This window comes from Anastrepha obliqua, chromosome 2, assembly GCF_027943255.1.
Source record: "Anastrepha obliqua isolate idAnaObli1 chromosome 2, idAnaObli1_1.0, whole genome shotgun sequence".
NCBI lineage: Eukaryota > Metazoa > Arthropoda > Insecta > Diptera > Tephritidae > Anastrepha > Anastrepha obliqua.
The window spans coordinates 114,241,908-114,264,004 of record NC_072893.1 but is presented as its reverse complement, the minus strand read 5'-3'; the positions used below and the strand labels follow the sequence as shown (position 1 = coordinate 114,264,004).

At 36.2% G+C, this 22,097-nt stretch overlaps 1 protein-coding gene across 1 annotated transcript; it reads left to right on the top strand.

The window, feature by feature from the left end:
• Positions 1 to 216: 216 nt before the first annotated feature.
• On the top strand, positions 217 to 21,684 carry LOC129239030 (sodium-coupled monocarboxylate transporter 1). Its single transcript, XM_054874298.1, has 9 exons — positions 217 to 530; positions 17,115 to 17,274; positions 17,347 to 17,412; positions 17,487 to 17,606; positions 17,664 to 17,818; positions 17,895 to 18,144; positions 18,213 to 18,593; positions 18,681 to 18,883; positions 20,988 to 21,684. Exons 1-9 carry the CDS (start codon positions 289 to 291, stop codon positions 21,265 to 21,267), a joined length of 1,857 nt encoding a protein of 618 aa, XP_054730273.1. The 5' UTR covers positions 217 to 288; the 3' UTR covers positions 21,268 to 21,684.
• Positions 21,685 to 22,097: the final 413 nt, after the last annotated feature.

The window sequence follows — 22,097 nt, the reverse complement described above, 5'->3', positions numbered from 1 at the left end:
TATATGTCGTGCGCGAAGGCGTAAACATCGTCGGCCGGTAGCAGCAAGTGAAGTGATCGTGTGATTGAAAATAAGTGGCAAAGGAAGTGGAAAAATATTTCAGAAAAAAAGGACACTCACAAAGGACTTTAATGGCAAAAGAACTAGAAAAGGTGTTTGTGTAAAGTAAATTAACAAAAAAAAAACACAAACAATAAAAGCCTTTTAGTGTTTATTGCAAAAAAATATATAAAATATTAAAAAACAAAATATCATTATATCTGTATTTATCCACTTATAACCACCAAAATGCTGCCTAAAATGAATGTGGATGAGGTGCGCGTTAGCCTGCAACGCTTCGGCTGGCCCGATTATGTGGTCTTCGTCTTGATGTTGACCAGCTGTGCAGTGATCGGTATTTATTTTGCACTGCAAATGCGTCGTGAGAGCAAGGCGCGTAAGTCGCTCACCACCGAAGATGCGGAGGATGCTTACTTGGTGGGTGGCAGAAATATGAAGATTTTTCCCATCGCCATGTCGCTGATTGCGAGGTTAGTTGTGAAGTACTTTTATAAAGCGTTTGACAAAGTAAGAAAGAATTTTTAAAGCAAAGGTGTTTCTTTGCAAAGGGGTTTTATTTTGTAATTTTTTATACAAATAATAGGACAAAAATTCTGACTCTATAAATAAATAGCTGAAAAATTATTGAATGGACTTCAATATTTTTTTTTGTTTAGAAACAGGCTATGAGCTTATCCACTAGGGGGCGATGCAGTCTAAATGTTTAGAAAAATTATGTTTAGTTTGGTTCATATTCACTAAGAAGGCAATTTTTGTTTCTGAAATATCAACCCCAGCGCCTCCTAACAGGTCAACGAGTAAAAATTCGCCCGAGCCTACATTTTTGCCTTTGATGTGCATCTAAGGACTAGCAGTTTCTAGCATAACAAATTCCTTCCTCTCGCATCAACTCCCACCTGACTGTGTCTATATTTTAACTATAGATGAAAAAACGTGAACGATTGTTCGATTTACTCCGAATGTGGACAAAAATGCAAAAATTGATAGTTTTGGCACTTGAACTTTTGGTGTCATTTGAAAGCTAAAACTCCAATTAAGAAAAGCGTTTAGTCTAATTTGTGATAAAATAGACTTTAAGTCTTATAAATTCCCTTAAATCACAAGTAATTTGTGTCCATCATTTCACGTCCACGCTTGGCGTATAAAAGTAGTTGTGATAAAAAATTTGCTAAAAATAGATTTTTAGCCTTAAAAGAACGTACAGCTGTACTTTTATAAAGATAGTTATGATGAACCCAAAAAAATATGTCTCGTGAAAAAAAATTAAAAACAAATATTGTATTTTTTTTAATAGTAAGTAAATCCGTGTTAGAAGATGCTAAAATCCACAAATTGGGATAATTTATAGCCAAAAAAAAAAAAACTTCTAAAATTATTTTATGACTTATGACAATTTGAGCTCTCTATTATTATACAAGGGAAAAGTTATAAAGGGTTTTCCAATAAGAGGTTTTATTTTGATAGTCAAAGAAAAATGCTATTTTTTAATATAAATGATCGGGTGTTTATTTCATTATAAAGAGGAAGGTATGCCGTTAATGGTTGGAAAATAACATCAGACAAATGACCACCACGACCACGCTTACAGGACAATATCCTTTTCATGAAATTTTCCATAACCGAATTGCAAAGTGGATGCCCTATGTCCTCAATAGCCTCACGAATTTCATCTTTCAGGTCTTCAATCGACCCGGGGCTGTTGGCCCCAAAGAAAACAGTCACAAGGTGTTAAATCACATGATCTCGGTGGCCAATTGTGATCACCTCTTCGAGAGATAAACTTTTTCCGTAAAAGATCAATGGCTTCGTTGCTTGTGTGCCACGTAGCCGTCTTGTTGAAAATAAAAGTTGTCCAGATCAATACCATCCAATTCCGGCCATAAATAAATCGTAGATCATCTCTCGATAGCCATAGATAACTCCTGTTATTGAAAACCCCTTTATTTTCTCCTCCATTTTCCATCTCTTCAAATTTTTATTTTTGATAGTTAGAACTCGATTAGGCGCTACAGGGAGTTTGAAATTTGATGAAATGAAAAACCAAGGAGATATAAGACGATTTTCGTTGAAATATATTTTTGGAGACGGTTGCCACCTATTTTTAAAATCAAATTTGAATAAATTATATCCAAGTTATGTGAAATATTTCAGTTTTGGTGTCAAGAGAAAGGGTGCTAAGAAAAATTCATTCCTCTGTATGAATCTTTAGTATACAATTTTTCATTGTTTCCGCTTGTGGAAAAGTAATTAAAGTCTATGAGTGCGGTAATTCAGCTTATACCTCAGAAATTAAAACTGGTTCAACATGCCTATTTTTTTCATTTACCAATAAATAATGAACCACTGTGCTAACTCTTTTTTCTTTTCTGAAACCCACTCTATCATAAAAGGAAACAATACCTCAGCAAAGATTTTTTTTTACTCTCCCTAAAATCAACTCACTTCCTTTCCCTTACTCACCAGTCGGTTCTCAACGCAAATGTTCATTGCATATTGCGACCGTTGGATATCAGAGCTCCAACGAGGAATCCTTGCGCCACAAGGACAATAGCAAAGACATCTACGAGTCTCTTCTCTTACAGACATATAGAATTGTTTTCAATACCAAGCGGCACAAAGTCTGTGTTGCCACCTTTAGCCTTTTTCGTAATTAATTTAAGCTCATTGCAGCCTAAATAAACTATCAACTGATCCTTGATATTGCCAATTGAATGAAGGCTAAGTAATCGTAGGCTTCAGATCTAAATCAATTTCTTTCGCCCACACGACAGCTAAACTGCGGTCTGCAGAATGCACAGAAAATCTTCACGAAATTCTTATCAATTCAATCCCAATCTGCACTTACTTTCCGTTGACCTTGAAGTTCAATCCATTGCGGCTCAAAACGCTGTTAGGTTAAAGTAGATTGGCCTCTGGAGGCAATCTTCTGTAGAAAATTATAACATTTTGAGGCAAATTCCTCCTTTTCTCTACAGATCTCTCCATCCTCAAAATGGGATTTCAGGATTGTGCTAGGGCTATCTTTCCAAGCAGACTTGATTGGACGGAGGGTAGAGTATGTACTGACACAGGTAACTCTGTTTTCACCGACGGATGCAAGATGGCATCTGTGGTTGGAGTGAGAGTTTTCTCTAGATCAGCCAATATTTCAGTATCCTTTAAACTGACGAAAACTAGCAGTGTTTTTCAAGCAGTGGTCTTCGCAATCGTACAATTTTGCAAAATGCTTAGACATAGCGCTTGGCAGAGAGACATAATGTAAATGTTTCCTCCAATAGTCGAGCAAGACCTAAGCACAAAATAAAAAAATAAGCAGGACGCTTAACGTGCTTGGATATCCCGCCATTCAAATTCCAAACTCATAGCGATGGTCAGCAATCACTGGGTAATTAGAACCCGTGCGAAGAAGCTTGGACCTCCGTGCAACCCCCATTGAAGAAACTGTGGGGATGTAGAGAAAGAGATTGTTGAACACTTTCTATGCAAATGTACGGATCTGGAGGCTAGGTGCTTGAGATTTCTTAGTGTGCCTATCGGGGATAGGCTGAGGCAGTTCTCCAGCCTAGAATTCTTCGTTTTTCTCCACTACATCAACGGAGCAAGATGGCTGTAGATGGGTTTTCTTGTTTTAAGGTTCTTTTCTTCACAGGCGCGGGTCTTTATTATGGTATCAAAACGGCACTCTAGTGCTACTTGCAGTATACCCGTTGTAATCTTGCCATCTAACCTACCTACCTACCTACCTACTTCAATGCCTTAGTGTCGAAGTAGCCATCCCATTAAACTAATAGGAAAGTATAGACACCACGTGCTCGAGGAGTTTCATTCGCCTCTCCTATACGCTACTACAATTCCCATTAAGTTCATGAAACAAAGAATTGTCATGAAGTCACATAGTTCACTGTATGATAAGCTAAGCTAGGTGGTAAACTACTTTTGGCAATTACTGTCACATTGTGTGTTATATTGTAGGCGAAACATCGATTGGTGAATGGATGAATTTGAGTGGAGTATAAGATTGAAAAAGAAGGCGAAATTATCTGGTGTGGATGCCTTTACTTAAGCTCTGATCAGAAGGACGGGAAGTATGGTTAGGATGAAGACAGTTCGAGTATTACATGGTTAGCTCCTCTTCCACTGACTTTATTAGCCTCTAAAATAATAAACAATCAGGTGTTTATGCTCATCACCCTTTTTATTCCTTCTTCGCGAACATTTCCAGTAGATTATTATTATTCCATACTCCTTTAGGAACTTAAGGATTCAACAAAAGTATTCCAAACATTTCTATTTCCAGACATATCTTTAAACGATTTTCCAGTTTCATTGCGGATAGTCCTTTGCCAAGTCATCACTGGTCTGCCTCTTCTTCTCGTTCCTTGCGGGTTCCAAGTCAAAGCGGCATGCGGTATTTCCTCAAAAGGCTTTCGCAGAGTATGCCCTATCCATCCATATTTTCTTTTCTTTATTTCACTGTTGATGCTATTTTGGTGCGTATTTCACCAGGGCTCCTCGTTAATCGCAAGATATCCACAGATCTCGAAAGCATTGCTCTAAATTCACCATATCATAACGAAGGCAATTTTCAAACATACAAGCCGTCAAGGTCTAAAAGTTTGTAATTGACACAAAAATTAGTAAGTCACTGACAAATGCAATCAAAAAATTTAGATTTTCGTACAAATCGGGGTAACGTGCGTATTAAAAGTATTTTATTGCATATCACCCCAGCGGCTGCAGCATCCAACATTGCCACACATGCATTTCCATTAGCGTATATAGACTGGCACAAATACATACGCACATATGTGTGTGTGTGTGCACATTGACCACCATTATCGCGAATAACTGAACCAAAATCTTCGCAGATAAAAATATCAAACCGCATAATAAGCGCAATAAACTGCTGTCGGACAGTTGCTAAATCGCGCGCTCGTGTCATATTCAAATCTGAACAATTTCCATACAATTTTGATACGAGTACACAAGAATAAACGTAATTTTTGTTTTTCTTTTTCTGTTTCCTACTTTTGTTCAACAACAATATTTGTATGTATTTGAGGCAATTTAATAATTGTATGGCAAATTAGACGCATTCGCATACGAGTGTGGGCTCACAAAAGGGAGGAGAGCAGAGCATACCAGTTGACAGCTGCCAAGCGATGACCTACGCATATGCAAAGTGCTTCCATAGTTTATTTAAGCAGACTGACTAGTAAATCGGGTAGCTACTACTTTGACTGACTACAGCTGGTTGGCTTGACGGCTGGCTCTGGCATGAATGAGGAGACATCGCGAGTCTGAGTGCTCAGTAAAGCTACTGGGGCAGACGGATGTTGGTGGGTGTATGCGACAGAGCAAAACAAGGAATAAGAAAAAAAATGAACGGGCTGACACTAAATGATCAAATTGAAATTTAGCTAAAAATAAATTGCACTCAACTAGGCAAATTATGAAGTAAAAAAAAGAAAGCAAAAGATGTTAAGCGAAAGAAAGGAGTAGAGGAATACGAGTGTAATTTGATAAGTATACGAGGTGTGGCAATTAGATAGGGAGACTGATGCGGGTAGATGTTTTATTTTTATTTTTATAATCTTTTCTTAAAAAAAAGAGGAAGTCTGTATTGTATGTCTTGTACGCTTCGTACGCTATACCAATTCGTTTTTTTCTTTTTTCGGGAACTGCCGCTTCACAATCGAAATTATATTCAAATAGTGGTAGGGACAGATTAGCTTCCGAAAACCATAAAATTCATTTTATGATTAAATGAGAACAGAAATTAAAATATATAATGAAGTCAACTGCAAAACCAAAAACAAAAAACAAAAAAAAAAAAAACAAAAAAAAAACAAAAAAAAAACAAAAAAAAAAATAGCCGAAGGCCTTAGCGGCCAGTGGTTGTTCCTTTTTTTTCTTACCTTTAAATGGAATAATTATTCATAATTATTACTCTTTTCAATAAATAAATAAAAAAGATTTTTATTACTTCTTAAGGAGTCCCAGTGGTCTAGAGCTCGAAAATTTAAGGTATTTTCAGGAATTTTTTTTACAATAAAAAAATTAAAAATTATATTTAAATTTTTTAGGCTTTTTATTTAACTTCTTTTACATACAAAAATGAAGGAAACATCTTTTTTATTATTTTAATAATTTTAATAATTTTTTTAATAAAAACAAATGAAACACGATATTTAAATTTCAAAATCTTTTTATTTAAATTCTTTTACATAAAAAAAAATTTTTTTTTTTTTTAATCTTAATAATTTTAAAAACGTCGCTGAAGCTAATTGTCCTGAAAAATTGGACCTGGTCGGTTCTGTTCATTTTGTCTCTTCTTTTCATCTGAAATACAAAAACCAAACAAAAAATATTAATCAGTATGAAAAAATGTTTTTTTTTAATTTTTTACAATAAAAAAGTGAAAAACGATATTTAAATATTTCAAGCCATTTATTTAACTTCTTTTACATGCAAAAATGAAAAAAAAAAATTTTTGTTTAATTTTAATAATTTGAATTTTAATACAATACTTTTTTACAATAAACAAATGAAAAACGACATTTAAATTTTTAGGCTTCTTATTTAACTTCTTTTACATAGAAAAATGAAAAAAAATTTTAGTTTTAATAATTTTTTAATTTTTAACTTTAATATTTTTTTTTAATAAAAACAATGAAAAACGGCTTAGGCTTTAGGCTTTTTATTTAACTTCTTTTACATATAAAAATTGAAAATTTTTTTTTTCATTTTAATAATTTTTATTTTACACCTTTTACATATAAAAATTGAATATTTTTTTTTTTTTTTTAACTTTAATAATCTAAAAAATGATGCTGAAGTTGACTTTCCCGCAAAATTGGCCCTGGACGGTGCTGTCCATTTTGGCTCCTCTATTTATCTGAAACTCAAAAACCAAAAAATTATTAATCATTAGACCCTGACGCCTTTTTAACAGGGCTAAAAGAATTAGGTCTCCCTCGGGATGGGAGCTGTATAAAGCAGGGCTAGGAATATACAAGTCCGAAATTAGGAAGGCTAAGAAGGACTCTTGGAGAAGCTTCTGCGAGAGCGTAGAGGGCTGCCATGAGTCCTCCAGGTTTAGACGAGTACTCACAAAGAGTTCCGCTCTCTTGGGGTACTTAAGAGACGAATTGGGGCGTTGGGCGATAAGCGGCGAGGAGACACTGAAGTTACTTCTCGACGCCCATTTTCCGATGAGCCCAGTTCCTAGCAGTACCGACCTGGATAGCATTTCAACTTGCATTCCGGACCGGGGCTGGTTGCTGGATAAGCGTCGCCTGGCTTGGGCCATTGACTTCTGTAGGCCCTTCAAGTCGCCTGGTCCTGACGGCATCATTCCTGCCCAACTGCAGAAATCTGTGGAGGTATCATGCCGTTGGTTGAGCCCCATCTATGCGAGCTGCGTAGCCAAGGGCTATATACCAAGATCATGGAGGGCCGTGAGGGTTGTCTTTATACCCAAGGCAGGCAAGAGCTCGCATGTCTCCCCTAAGGACTTCAGGCCAATCAGTCTCTCATCTTTCTTACTGAAAATCCTTGAGAGGCTGATTGACCTGCACATAAGAAGCGAAATTCCTCGGGGTCGGCTGTCGCATACTCAATATGCTTATTGCAAGGGTAGATCGGTGGAGTCTGCCCTACATACAATCGTGGAAGAGATTGAAGATTCTCTTTTTCAGAAGGAGTTTGCGGTAGGCGCCTTCCTCGACATTGAGGGGACTTTTAACAACGTCCTCCCGGAGGCAATTATCAGGTCTCTAGGCAAACTAGGGGTCGGAACCGACCTTATAAGATTTATGCACAAAATGCTTAGCGACAGAACTGTCACGGCAGAGGGGGGCGGTATCTCCATCCACCGGCAGGTGAGTAGAGGCACCCCGCAAGGTGGGGTTCTCTCACCATTCCTCTGGGTTGTTGTTTTAAATTACCTGTTGGAGGAGCTGGTGAAGGGGGGCTGCAGGGTAATTGCCTACGCGGATGACGTGGCACTAATTGTGAGAGGAAAATTTTTGGACACTCTGTACAACTTGATGCAGGGATATCTGAATGCAGTTGTTAGATGGGCAACGGATTGCGGCCTGTCGGTGAATCCTCTTAAGACGGTGCTCGTCCTATTTACGAGGAAACATAAAATACCCAGAGCTCAACTTCCCTCACTAGGGGGCGCTTCTCTGATGCTTTCTGATAAGGTGAAGTACCTAGGTATTATCCTTGACAGCAAGCTTACATGGAAGCCCAATATTGAGGAAAGAGTGAGGAAGGCAACAATCGCCTTGTATGGATGCAAGGGCGCAATTGGCAAAAGATGGGGCCTTTCGCATAGAGTTGTTTTCTGGCTATATAATACTATTGTAAAGCCTATCTTGTTATATGGAGTCATAGTCTGGTGGAACTCACTAGAGAAGACGACATTTCATGTCCATAGTGGGCAGCGAATCCGCGATCAACCCAACGATAGTCAAGCACAAACCTACCAGGCTATCGGGACCCCCAATTGAAATTGACGCTTACACTCTCTGTTGAGAGTTTGGCGGAACTCTTCCTCCTCTTTGTGAAATGCATCTTGATGTTCTGCTGCAAAAGTAACCTACAGTTTTATACCACCTCCGATCGGCAGACCATTTTTTATGAGTCGTTTTTTGATCGCAGAAATTTAATTAGAAGTTTACTATCACCTGCTGAGAAGCGGCTGCATGGTGAATAAGACCGGGCATAGCGGTTGGTCTGCTGAAGAGCACATGTCTAGTGCGATGATAGTCTAGAAACTTACTTTCACATTCGCTTTAAATGGAGATCCACACAAAGAAATTGAAGAGAGATCTAAATTTCAAGAAATGAAACCGGTGTCAATCGTAGCCAGCAGTTGATGGGCTAAAGCATGTCTGGTGCGTTGATACTCCAGAAATTCACATTCTCTCTAGACGAAGCTCCAATTAGAGACGTTTGTGGGGATCTAAGCTTCGAAGCAAAACTGGTGTCAATCCTACCCTACAGCTGTTGCGGTAGAGCTAAGATCTGCGTCGAAGTATCTGCTTATCTGTGCGTCAAGCAAAGAGACTACTCTACTCGGAAATACTGTACTAACTGGGCGATAAGACAAAGAAGAGCTTTCATGCGGTTACAAAAAGGTCGACAAATCCGTAAATGACAACAATCGCTCGACATCACAAGCTACGGCTCGATGAAAAAGAGAGTCAAATATTGGACAATCATCGACGATAAAATTCGCGGTTGATTGAGTAGACTGCGGAACACTCAAAACAATAGTTCATGGCATTTTAACAGAGGATATTTAATTGAGAAAATCTGGACGAAAATGGTGCCAAAGTTCTGACGCGTGAGATGATGGTGGAGGGTTTGTTGACGTGCCAGAAATTGCATGAATGCTGGGAAATGGACCCAATCCGACTCCAGCACCTTCTATCTGACTCCAGCGGTTTTTTTTGTATCCCATGGATCATAACTACCTCAAAAAGAATGCAGAATAGGACGCTGGAGACTTTAATAACGGCACTGAAGCAGATTCCCATTAATGATTTCCAAGGCTCCAACAATGATTGGATGAAGTGTTGGGAACAGTGCATCGAAATGGAGGGAAAATACATTGAAAAGTTGTGAAAAAATTCTTTATTGATATTGAATCCTTATCATCATGTAGGGATTACAGTCAGGGTAAGCTTTAACTTCGTCCACAGTCCTCTTCCAATCTGCACCGTTCATAGCAATGGAATTCCAGCTACTAACTCGTAGCTTTTTCAGCTCGGTTATGAATTGGTCAAGCCAGGTTAACCTTGGGCATACTCCGAACCGGTTCGTTAGAGAGTTTCTTGTATTTTGAGAGCGGCTGTCCTCCATGTGCACAATATGTCCTAACCATCGGAGTCTTTGGGATTTAATGTGTTTAACGACATCTTCTCTCCGGCATAGGTTCAGCAACTCATCGATGTAGCGTATTCTTCACGTGGCATCGTTGCAGCGTATGGGGCCAAACACCCTTCGCAGCACTTTTCGCTCAAACACTCTTAAGCTTCTTTCGTCTTTGCTTGTACGACAGCACCGGCAGTATTATTGACTGGTAAAGACGGAATTTACATTCGCGCGTTAGCAGTTTAGACTTCAGCAATTTTGTGTGGGTGTAATATTCTTTGTTTCCTATATCCTGTCTGTATTGCGTCTTGACTACTGTTGTCATTATGTCTCCCAAACTCTCCTTATTAACACTCGAAATTTTTCAAGTGTTGAACTCCCTCAAAGGATATTGAATGAATGATTTAAAAAATACTTCTGGGAATTTTGTACGGCATATTCTGCAAACGAAAAGCTCTACATTTTCTGGCCACTTATCCTAAATAAGCGATCCCGGAACTCCTATCCTCTAGAATTGCTCATTTTGGGAAATAAATCAGAGGAATCTTAGATCTTAGATCCAACGTCTGGGATAGGGATTGTTAAACAGCTATGATGGGCCTGTAATCACAATACAATTGCTTGGGTCCAGTATATTTTTACACCTTGATATTATTTAAAGTGTATTCAGGTACTCACATTGGTGTCACATTAAAGCATCTGTCCAGTGAAGTGAGTCGCCATATAGCCTCGCGAACGTTTTCGCCAGATTTCTGTACGACCAAATATGCTTTTATATCTGTTTTAGGAATCGGAGTAGACAAATTTTGTGTTTCTTTTTCAGTCTTTATGTCAACTCTCCGCCCGAAAGACAGTGGTGTTGTCGACGAGATGGAAGATGAGTTGATATCGTTAGATGTTCCAACAAATTCCAGCCTCAAGACTGTGCCTCATCCGAAAATCGGCGTTAGGTGCGAAATCCACCTGTCAAGTTCTCTTTTGCTGGATTTGTATAACCCTAGAAGTTACCAGGCTGTTCTAAACACCTTTTGGAGCCAAATTAACTTCAGCAAGTACTAAGATGTGCTAGCGGCCGTATGAAATGACTCCATCAAACAATCTCTGCGGATACTGATGGGTATACTCTTCAGACCACTATCCTCTGGACATCAAAAAGCTAGCTCTGTAAAATAATATCTAAAAACTCGTTAAACTACAGATGTCTTTAACTCATTTCTGTATGTACTTTTGCTTCTAAACCCATCGCAGATCGCCTCATTGGCTTTTTCCATCGACCACGATTTGGCGCCATACAATGGGGCGAGCAAAATAAGATGTTTGAGGAATATATCATAGCGGCAAAAAATGACCTACGAGCTTATAGTGACTACTTAAAACTTTTACTGTCTTCAATTTTTTTTCGTAGGATTAACATTTCTAGTACCCAGTACTATTTTTAGTGCTCTAAAGTTTTTTTTTAATTTTCTCACGACATTTTGTGCTTTCCCCTTCTTTTTCGCTCCCCGTCTACACAATGATGTTGACCTCCATTATGCAGAAATTGATAATCAAATAATATAAAACAACAACAAAGAAGAAATCAAATTTGCATGCACTACTATCTACTCTATGTGTTTATTTACGCGCAATTCCAACTACCTCAATTGACGACTTCTCCACACGTTCCCTGTATTCCTATTATACTAATATTCAAATAAATGCTTAAGTCTGTCATACAACAATGATGACAAACCGAGAAATTGAGTACTACGATCAAGCAACGAGGAAAAATCAAGAAATTCGTTTATGAAACAATTTACTCAGCCAATTTAAATATCAAAGCATATAATCCTTTGCTAATTTTATAAGGTGACACTAGAGTTTTGATGATGTGATGTACTATGTGACAGCACCAGTGTGTTTGTCCATAAACTACGGACAAAAGCTCCGGTACGTGAAACCTCAAGTAATTGAAAAAATGTTCCAACAGTGTTTTTGCCAGAGCGCGATGGTGAACATCTCATTCGCAGCTCTACAGCTCCATCAAAAATCATTTAGGACGAAATTCCCTCGCGTGTACTTCATGCGTACGCTTAGAGTAGCATCCAGTAAGGGTACCCACAAGAACACAAATGGAATTATAGTCGGAGGTGACTAGCGTTTTAGATCTTGTTTCATCGTCCAGTCTTATCACCAAACACTCGTACACTGGTTTCCTGACTCATCTACTATTTGTTTGCCAATTAAATAAAAGCTGATTTAAGCCGACGATAGCATTAAAATATAGAACCGGTGGAGGGTTAACTGTTCCTTTTTTCGCTTCTCAGCTCATTCGTAATACAGTTAATCCCTGTGTCTAGGACCCTTACAAATTTCTTCGCATACTTCTCAATGCACTCATTCAGAGAGCTCCTGCACTCAATAGCTACCAACGCGGAGGGGCTATCGCATTGCAGAGATTCAATTGCTGCCTGACAGTCAGAGATAATTGTGATAGACTGCATTAAAATTAGAATACTCCCGAGGTAGTGAATCGCCTATATTATTGCTGCTAACTCAGCTTATAAGGCAACACAGCGGTCCGGCAGTTGTTTAAAGAGGTGAGAGCTGTTTTGAAAAGATCTCACTGCCTCACTGTGATGGTGTACCTGTTTTGTATGGATCTCTCAGCCAATCTTATCGTGTACCCTTGAACCATCGAAGCTAGCGATGCCAATGTCAATGGCTTTGAACTTTGAATCCATGTCATTGAGGCTTCCCAATTCACTCACCTTGGAGATTTTTGTAGAGAAGCTACATTCAAAGAAGAAACTGCCGGTAGCATAGTCCAGCTCTCTGAAGTCTGTCGGATGAACGTCTTTTTATACGACAGTATTTTACTGTACAAAAACTTATGATCCATCTAGGCACGAACTGCATCTGGGTGTGCTGAAACTGGTATGAAACTTGCCATGTTTCTCTATTAGAAGAAGATATATGCAAAGATGTAGAGCTTTGGTGGGATTGGACGGCAATGAATCAGTGACGGGCATGTGACCCCATCTACTCTTATCTTTTTGCTTCAAAATTTATTTTCGTTTTTTTTTGTCCACTAAACTAATATGCCAACGAAAATAATGGATCTAACAGCCGCTCGGCCCATAACCAGTGGACTGGTCTGACCTCGCACTCAGTATTTGCTCTGCGGTCACTTCGCAAACATAGAAGGCAATGACAGCTTTCTTGGAACGATCTTCAATGTATTGGTTCCTGTCTAGCTTCCTTTCGAGAATTGCACCACGATAATTTATTTCGGTATGGAAGGGGTTTTTACTTCCTTTTAACAATTATGATTTCGATTTTTGAAGCGTTGCCGTGGAGCAAACTTGGTTTCGAGAATTTCTTCATGAGGTTCGGTACAAGCGCGCTCAGAATCTGAAGATATTTTTCGAAATACTGGTGCTTTTCAAGCTTCAAACCTGCCTATTAACTGTGAGTTTCCAGAGTAGACGGAGAGAACCCTACCTTAGGAGTGACTCTGGTTATGAGTTTATTTAAGAGCATGGCCCCCGCCCCGACTCTGAGAAAAGTGTTTTATTTTTTTGTTGTTCTTAATATTACGGTGGCAAATGATTTCGTACATGTGTCCACTACGAGGGCATCTAAGGAGCATCATTATGCAACTTATTTTTCCACCTAAATTTAAAACATTTGAGGCTGTTCAGAGTTATCAAATTATGTCCGGAAGATATTTGGGAAGGCTTAAAGCAATGACTTTAGACCAAAACTATTGATAAAGGCATACGTTGTTCAATTTATTGTTTATTGTTATTAACTGTAGAGCGCAATATGAGTCGATAGTTGGGCGAAATGGCTGCAATACTGGAATCATTTCCCATTTCGAGAAGCCTTAAGAACCTAATTGAGTGGATTGGCTAAAAAAATAAAAGTGCGCTTACACCCCTTTTGCGTGTTTGGCCGAGCTTCTCCTCCTGCGTCTGGATGTTGTTGCACAAATGGAGGGACCTACAGTTTGAAGCCGTCTCCGAACGGCAGATAGTTTTTTATGAGGACCTTTTTCTTGGAGGTTTGACATGGTCTGCCGCGTATCGAACACTATTAGAAAAAACTTTTTCTATCATTGCTTACAAGATAGGGCAAGCTAAGGCTTGGCTCCACTGTTTTCTTCTCTATCACTGGTTGCCAGATTTGTGGTCATCTTCAACTGCGCACTGCTTGCCTGTTCATATTTTTAAAAGTCATACACCTTCCATTAGTGATATTACTTCCGACTGCCTTAGCTGGAATTATAGTGATGGGAAAATAATATACTAAGTCGTCATATGATCAACAACATTTTTTACATATATGTATATACATATGTACGTATGTGTATCCAAATGTACGCTATGTGTAATATTTATTTTTGATAAAATTAAGAATTCTAAAACTTTAAGCATTTGTTTTTGCTTACAAGTGTTAATAATAGCACACATCGATCACTGGTTTTTAAATGAATTTATTAGGTTTCTTTATGAATTTATACAAAATAAAAAGTTAAAAATATTTTTGTAAATAAATGCGCATGCTAGACACGTACGAAAGCTCTTTGTAAAGGTAAACATTCGCTGAAAATTGTTGACGTCTCTGTTAACCGCCTCCGCCTGCTATCCGGCTCGCGAGAACTCAACTATGCGCGAGTTTACAGTTTACATACCCAGTAGCTTTGTGAATACTTAGAATGTATGTAGTACTTGTTGTTATTGATTTCACGAGGATCACGTTCGATACATTGTATCTGCTAATGTAGGTATGTGAATAAATATTTTAGTTATGTGTAGCATTTATAAAATGGAGTTCGTCCGAAAATTCGAGTGCTCTAAACAGTATCTTTGTGTTTTTTTATGAAGATTTTTTTAATAATATTTTTTTTGTCATTGCTTTATTTTTCACACGTTTTCATTTATGTAAATAAGGGCGGGAAGTTTATTTGTTAATCAATGATTATGATTATCCCTTTGGCTTTTTCGACTTTGGTCGTGAATTTTAAAACGTGTCCAACGCAGGGTAATTCGTAAAAGGTGCCCACTTTTTTTTAATTATTACTCAGTAAATAAACTATAACAATATAGGTGTCAGGCACTATTTATACAACATCGATCGAAAAATATTTTTAATAGTGTTGCCACCCAGCCTGAATTTAAAATATTATTTTTAAAAATTATTTCAGTTTGTTAAATATTTATATTAATGTCATAATTCATTATCATTCGGGCAGACCTCATAGCTCAGATTGATCGTAAGAGGTTGCCACTCTTTCAAATTATATCCAAAGTAAATAAAATATTACGACATGTGCACCATATTTGTTGGACTTTATTTATCTTTAATCGAGTAATAATAACAGTAATAGGGTTGCCATCTAACCTGAATTTAAAATATTTAGCTAAATAATTATTTTAGTTTGCCAAGTACATTAGTAAATTAAAAATCTCTTTTTTAACAGATCTTATTGCTAAGACTAATCGCACGAGGTTGCCACTCTTTATATTAATTATTTCGAAAGTACTTAAATAAAATACTACGGGCATGTGCATGAAACGAGATGCACTTCAAACTCCTCGAATGCAGTAACATTTCTGATAGGGTTGCCACCTATACTGTGTTTAAAATATTTTGTAAAATAATTATTTCAGTTTGTTCAATATACTATTGTAATAAAAATCTCTTTTTGGGCAGGCTTCATAGCTGAGATTGATCGTATGAGGTTGCGACTCTCTAAAATTATGCATGCATTTTATACGAGTATAAATTTAATCCAAAAATTTTAATTTACAAAAATATTTTTTATCGAGTAATATTTTAAACAGCGTTACCACCTAATTTAAATGTTGAATATTTGCTTAGATAATTATTTGACAACTTTAGCATATGAAACATATGAAAACAGGTATTTTTGGAAATGTTTTAATACCGCAGTTATTCGCTTAAGGTTGCCACATTTTTTAAATTAAAAAAATTGTTAAAGTGTGCACTAAATTCAAAGTATTTTTGACAGCTTTCATCTCGAAAAACTTCTGAATACATTTGAACCAGGTTGCCACTTAGTTTTCAATGAAAAATATTTTATTATTTATTAAAAAATTTAAACAGCAGTGCAATAATATAATACATGCAAAGCTAAAAAAACAAGTGGCAAAGATAACAAAAAAGACATTTGCGAAATATGTGGTATACCTAAGAATTTCCGTATAAGGTTGCCACTTTTATTGTAAGTTAATTAAAATGTGAATGATTTCTCGCAAGACAGTCATAAAGTCAAAGATATTACGGATAATTTTAATTACGAAATTTCGTTGAATAGAGTTGGCAACTAATATTGAATATTAGAATGCTCGTATAAGGTTGCCACCTCTATTTGAAATTTATTAAAATGTGAATAAATTCTCACAAGATATAAAATCAAAGGTATTTCTGGTAACTTTAAATACGAAATATTTTCGAATAGGGTTGCCAACTAATATTCAATATAAATAATTTATGCAACTAATTGAAAGTTAAAACAAGATAAGACGCTATAATTCTAAGCAACAAAGGAGTGAATTCAGTAATTGAGAGTAAAATTTACCTGAACAGTGGTTATTCTTTAAGAGACTCTCACAAGGTTGCCACTTATTTTAATTTATTTAATTTATTAGAAAGGAATATGGGTATCAGAATAAATATGTTTTATCCAACTTTAATCCAAAATCATCCAAATGGGGTTGCCACATAATTGTGTATAATAAATTACATCAGTTAATTATTAAAAAACAAAAACATTTATTTAATATTATTTATTAAGATTGAATATGGGTATGATATTAAATATGTTTTATTCAACTTAAACCCGAAATTATTTCCAAATAGGGTTGCCACATAAATTGAATAAAAAATGTTCATTAAAAAAATTTATTTAAAGTTACAACTTACCCTAAATTACTGAAAAATGAAAAAGTACAAGAAAAGGAATCGAAAAAAATATGAATAGCAATATTTTTTCTCCAGAATTTTCTTTTTATTTTTTCGATTTTCATGGAGTCAGCTCTGATATATGCTAGAAGTTTCGGGAAACTTAAATTTTTTTTTCAAAAAAGGAAATTTTGATTTTTTTTTGCCTCGAACTCTTTTTAATCCACGTTATGAAAATTCTTATCTTATTTTTCCAGTTTCATCTCGGGCATTACGTTGTTGGGCACACCCACAGAAGTCTATCTCTTCGGCATACAATATCTCTACATTATGGGTTCATTGGTGATAATGGGTTTCGTGCTGTACTACTTCTTCCTACCAGTGTTCCACGATCTCAAACTAATATCCACTTACCAGGTAAGGAATTGCTTCTTGACATAAACAAATATTTTAAAATTTACCCATATTCACGTGAATCTCCTTCAATAGTATTTAGAGTCTCGCTATGACAGACGCATGCGGCTTTTTGGGTCAGTGCTCTTCATGTTTGGTTCGGTGAGTCATTTTAGCAACAAAATCCAAAGAATAGTGTTCTGAAATCTGATTTTTGTTTGCTTAATTCCCCGCAGTTATTGTGGCTGCCGATTGTCATCTATGTGCCTGCACTTGCCTTCAATCAAGCCACTGGAATTAATATACATCTGGTAACACCAATTGTGTGTTTGGTGTGCATTTTCTACACCTGTGTGGTAAGATTTATTTTAAATTGTAGAAAACTTTAAACCACTAATTTTGCTTTTCTTTAGGGTGGCTTGAAAGCTGTTGTTTGGACTGATGTCATACAGACGCTCATCATGTTCGGCGCTATGGTCTTGATCATTGTCAAAGGCACCATAGATGTGGGTGGTTTTGGTGCAGTTTATCAGAGAGCTAAAGAGAGTGGACGCATTGAGACGCCGAAGTTAGTGATATCTCTCACTCTTTTTATTTCTTTCTCTTTTTATCACTTCCTCCGTATTCCACTTTTGCCCTCACAGCTTCACCTTTGACCTCACCGAACGCTACACAGTTTACTCGCTCTTCATTGGCGGTGTGGCTCATTGGCTCAAATCGAATGCGATCAGTCAGAATATGATTCAACGTTATCTCTCGCTGCCTAACATGAAGTCGGCGCGCACCGCCGTTTGTATCTTCATATGTGGTGTGCTAACCTTTATTTGCCTTTGTGGCTATAGTGGTCTACTCATTTATGCCACCTATCACAATTGCGATCCGCTACAAACTAAGGTCAGTTCGACATAGAGTAAATCGCATCTTTCTTAGCCTTTCATATAATTTCCAAACATTCTCTTCAGCTCGCCAAACGAAACGATCAGCTATTGCCGCTGCTTGTCATGGAGATACTAGGTGACTTTCCGGGCTTGCCTGGTCTCTTCGTTGCTGGTGTTTTTAGTGCTGCTCTCTCTTCGCTTTCCACTGGCCTGAACTCCATGTCGGCGGTAATGCTTGAGGATTTCTTCAAATCATTCGCCAAAAAGCCGCTGACTGAGCGTCAAACGGCATTAATAATGCGTTTTGTGGTAATCATCTTTGGCGCCATATGCGTGAGCTTGGTTTTTGTAGTGGAGAAACTTGGCACAGTGCTACAGCTGACTATAACCTTATCGTCTGTGGCGAATGGACCGTTGCTAGGTATTTTTACTGCGGGCGTTATGGTGCCTTGGATAGAGGGAAAGGTGAGTGCTTATTAGTACATATTTGGAGGGGAAAAATACTAACGAAAGACTCTTTTAATTATGCCGCTTCCTTTCTTGTTATCGCAGGGCGCTCTGGTTGGCGGTCTTAGCAGTCTCTTCTTTATGGCCTGGATGTGCATACGCGCCCAAGCCGATTTGGCTAGTGGTGCTGTAAGCTACCTACGGAAGCCACATACCATTACAGGGTGCAATTATACGTTCATAGATTTTGCCTCGATGAGTATGGTGGCTGAGAATATAACAGAATCCACAACATCAGTGCATTTGAAGTGAGTAGAAGTGAAATAAAGTGAAAAGGAAAATAAATAAAATAATAAATAAATAACTAAAATTAACAAAACATAGTACAACATAACACAGCAGTGATGAAGCATAAAATAAAATATGGAAACATTTTTAATTGAAATAAAATAAAATAAATTAAAACAAAAAATTTAATAAAACAACATAGCAAAAGTAACTGAACATAGACCGAATGAAGAAATTTAGAAAACTTAACTTATCATAACGTAACTTAATACAGCATAACACTAAAAAATTTAAAGTGAAATAAAGAAATATAAGAAAGTACAGTGGAACATAGCATAGCATAATTTAAAAAAAAAAAAACAAAAAACAAAAAAATTTAAAAAAATAACCCTTCAGAACATAAAATTAAATAATGAATCATAGCACAACAGAGTATAGCATAGCATAAAAGAACATAGCATAGCATAACAGAACATAACGTAACATAAAATGACATAACAAAACATTTCACGGAAATTATAAAAAGAATACTATAAAGTGAAATAAAATAACATAGCAAAGCATAGTGGAACATAGCATAGCATAATTTTACAAAAAAAAAAAAAAACCAAAACACCATTGAAAAAAGTAAAAAACAACATAAAATATAATAATTAAGCATAGCGCAACAGAGCATAGCATAGCATAATAGAACATAGCATAGCATAACAGAACATAGCAGAACAAAAAATTACTTGACCAAATATTTCAGGGAAAAAATAAAGTAAAATGATACAATATGAAGTGAAATAAAAAACATGACAACGCATAGTGAACATAACATAGCATAGGTGAATACGACATGGCATAACATTATAAAACAAAAACCAAATTAAATTGAACAAAATTAAAAAAAAAAAAATAACGAGAGTTCAAAGCATAAAATATAATAATATAGCATAGCATAGCATAATAGAAAATAACACAGCATAAAATGACTTTACAAAATATTTCACGAAAAATATAAAAAAATTATATAAAGTGAAATGAAACAACATAACAAAACATAGTGGAACATAACATAACTGCATGGCAGAATACGACATGGCATAATATTACAAAATAAAAATAAAATTAATTTGTAAAATTATTAAATTTAATTGAACAAAATTTAAAAAAATAATCAGCCTTCACAACATAAAATATAATAATGCAGCATGGCATAATAGAACATATTTTGTGGAAAATATAAAAAAAGTATATAAAGTAAAAAAAAACACATAACAAAGCATAGTGGAGCATAACATAACAGCATAGTGGAATACGACATGGCATAATATTATAAACAAAAACAAAATTAGATTGAACAAAATTTAAAAAATAACGAGTCTTCACAACATGAAATATGCATAATAATATAGCATAGCATAAAAGAGCAGAGCATAGCATAATAGAACACAGCATAGCATACAATGACTTACCAAAACGTTTCACGGAAAATATAGAATTAAATGAGATAAAGTTAAATGAAACAACATATCAAAACATAGTGGAACATAGCATAGCATACTATTACAACATAAAATTGATATAACTTTAACAAAAAAAAATGTATATAACCTATCATAACATAAAATAAGAAAATATAGCATAGTCCAACCAAACATAGCACAGCATCAAATGGCATTACATATCATTTCCAGGAAAAACCTCAGAAACAATGATATAAAGTGAAATAAAGCAAAACAACGGAAGCATATCACAAAAATTTCAAATAATAGATTAGCTTTTTATAACATAACATAATAAAACATAGCACACCATAAGATAGCATAACAAAACATAACATAGCATAGCACAACATAACATAGCATAGCACAATTGAACATACCAAATCATTTCAGAACATTGCAAAACATAACATAGCATAGCACAACATAACATAACAAAACATATCAGAGCATAGCCTAAAATAAAAATGAATTATAAGAAATACACAATAATATTAAATATGACAACGTATTATATAATAAAACTGAACATGGCTTAGCATAAAATTAAATAAACTAAAAAAAAGAAATTAAATACATTAAAATATTAGATATAGCAAAATTTTTTAAAAATTTTCTTCATTTCCTCCACCAGCGACGGCGCCTTCCACATCTACAACATCTCCTATTTATTCTACACGATGTTCGGCTCGCTAATAACGGTCGTGATTGCTTCGATCACAAGCCTTGCATTGGGCGCAAATAAAGTGGAAGATATGGACACAAAACTACTGTCGCCCTGTGTGCGTCGATGGGTGGATTGGTATAAGGCAAAGAAAGCGCTGAAAACGAATACTCAACTACAAACACAAACGCCCAAAGGTGGCGAAGTCAACAATATCAAATTGACGAAGCTGGCGGAAACGCCAACATAAAATAATAACGAGTGGTTTTGTGGTAACGAACGCAAAATATTTGGTTAAGAATTATTTATTTACAGCTATAAGCGACCTACCACAGAGTTTTTGTGAAGAAAACAGTTGCGCGGAAAATTGGACTTGTCTCAAGGCCACTATCATTCGCGCCATGTAAACTAAGCTTGCGGTACTCGTGCTTGAGCCAGTATTGCATGAAGCCTACTTTTCGGCGTACTTTTCTACAAAACTTGTTGAAGCTGTTACATTTAATAAAATATACTAAGTAATTGTAAATAATGCTTATTAGAGTGGAAAGCATTAATCTTTAGAGAGCATAGCATTACAAAAAGTAGAAATAGAAATATTAAAAAAAAAAATTAAATATTAATGTTCCTATAAATTATTGTAAATAAATCAACACATTCGCCCAATCCATTTCATTGGTTTAACTATTATACTTTTTTTTCTCATTGCGAATGCATACACATTTATTTATGTAGATAAAAAGTTACTCTCGTCCAGCCGCCCGGCTGCAACTCGAACTTCAAAGCCTGCCTGCCGGGTCCATTTTTTTACTACACTGCACAGCTCGTTGTTTTTGTTTTTTCGAACCCCAAACTATCAATTTCAGCCTATTTGTTTTTCACCCTAATTCTTAAAAAATGCCCACAGGCATAGTGTTTGAATACGGCCTAACTCAGCGCTAACCTCAAACTAATGACCCGCATTTTTCTGCTGCTCACCCCTCCCCCGCTCAATTGGTAACTTAACCTTTTTGGCCTCACTAATTTTGCTTTCATCTCGTTTGCGTATTGTTGATTTGCCTCTGTATTTTTGCGCATAGTTTG

What these genes read in the sequence shown, in the direction of transcription:
- LOC129239030 (XM_054874298.1), top strand. Translation starts at nt 289, where the DNA reads ATGCTGCCTAAAATGAATGTGGATGAGGTGCGCGTTAGCCTGCAACGC. An exon ending in GGACGCATTGAGACGCCGAA is followed by an intron (nt 17,819 to 17,894) that starts GTTAGTGATATC and finishes TTGCCCTCACAG; the next exon opens with CTTCACCTTTGACCTCACCG. An exon ending in TGCCTTGGATAGAGGGAAAG is followed by an intron (nt 18,594 to 18,680) that starts GTGAGTGCTTAT and finishes TTGTTATCGCAG; the next exon opens with GGCGCTCTGGTTGGCGGTCT.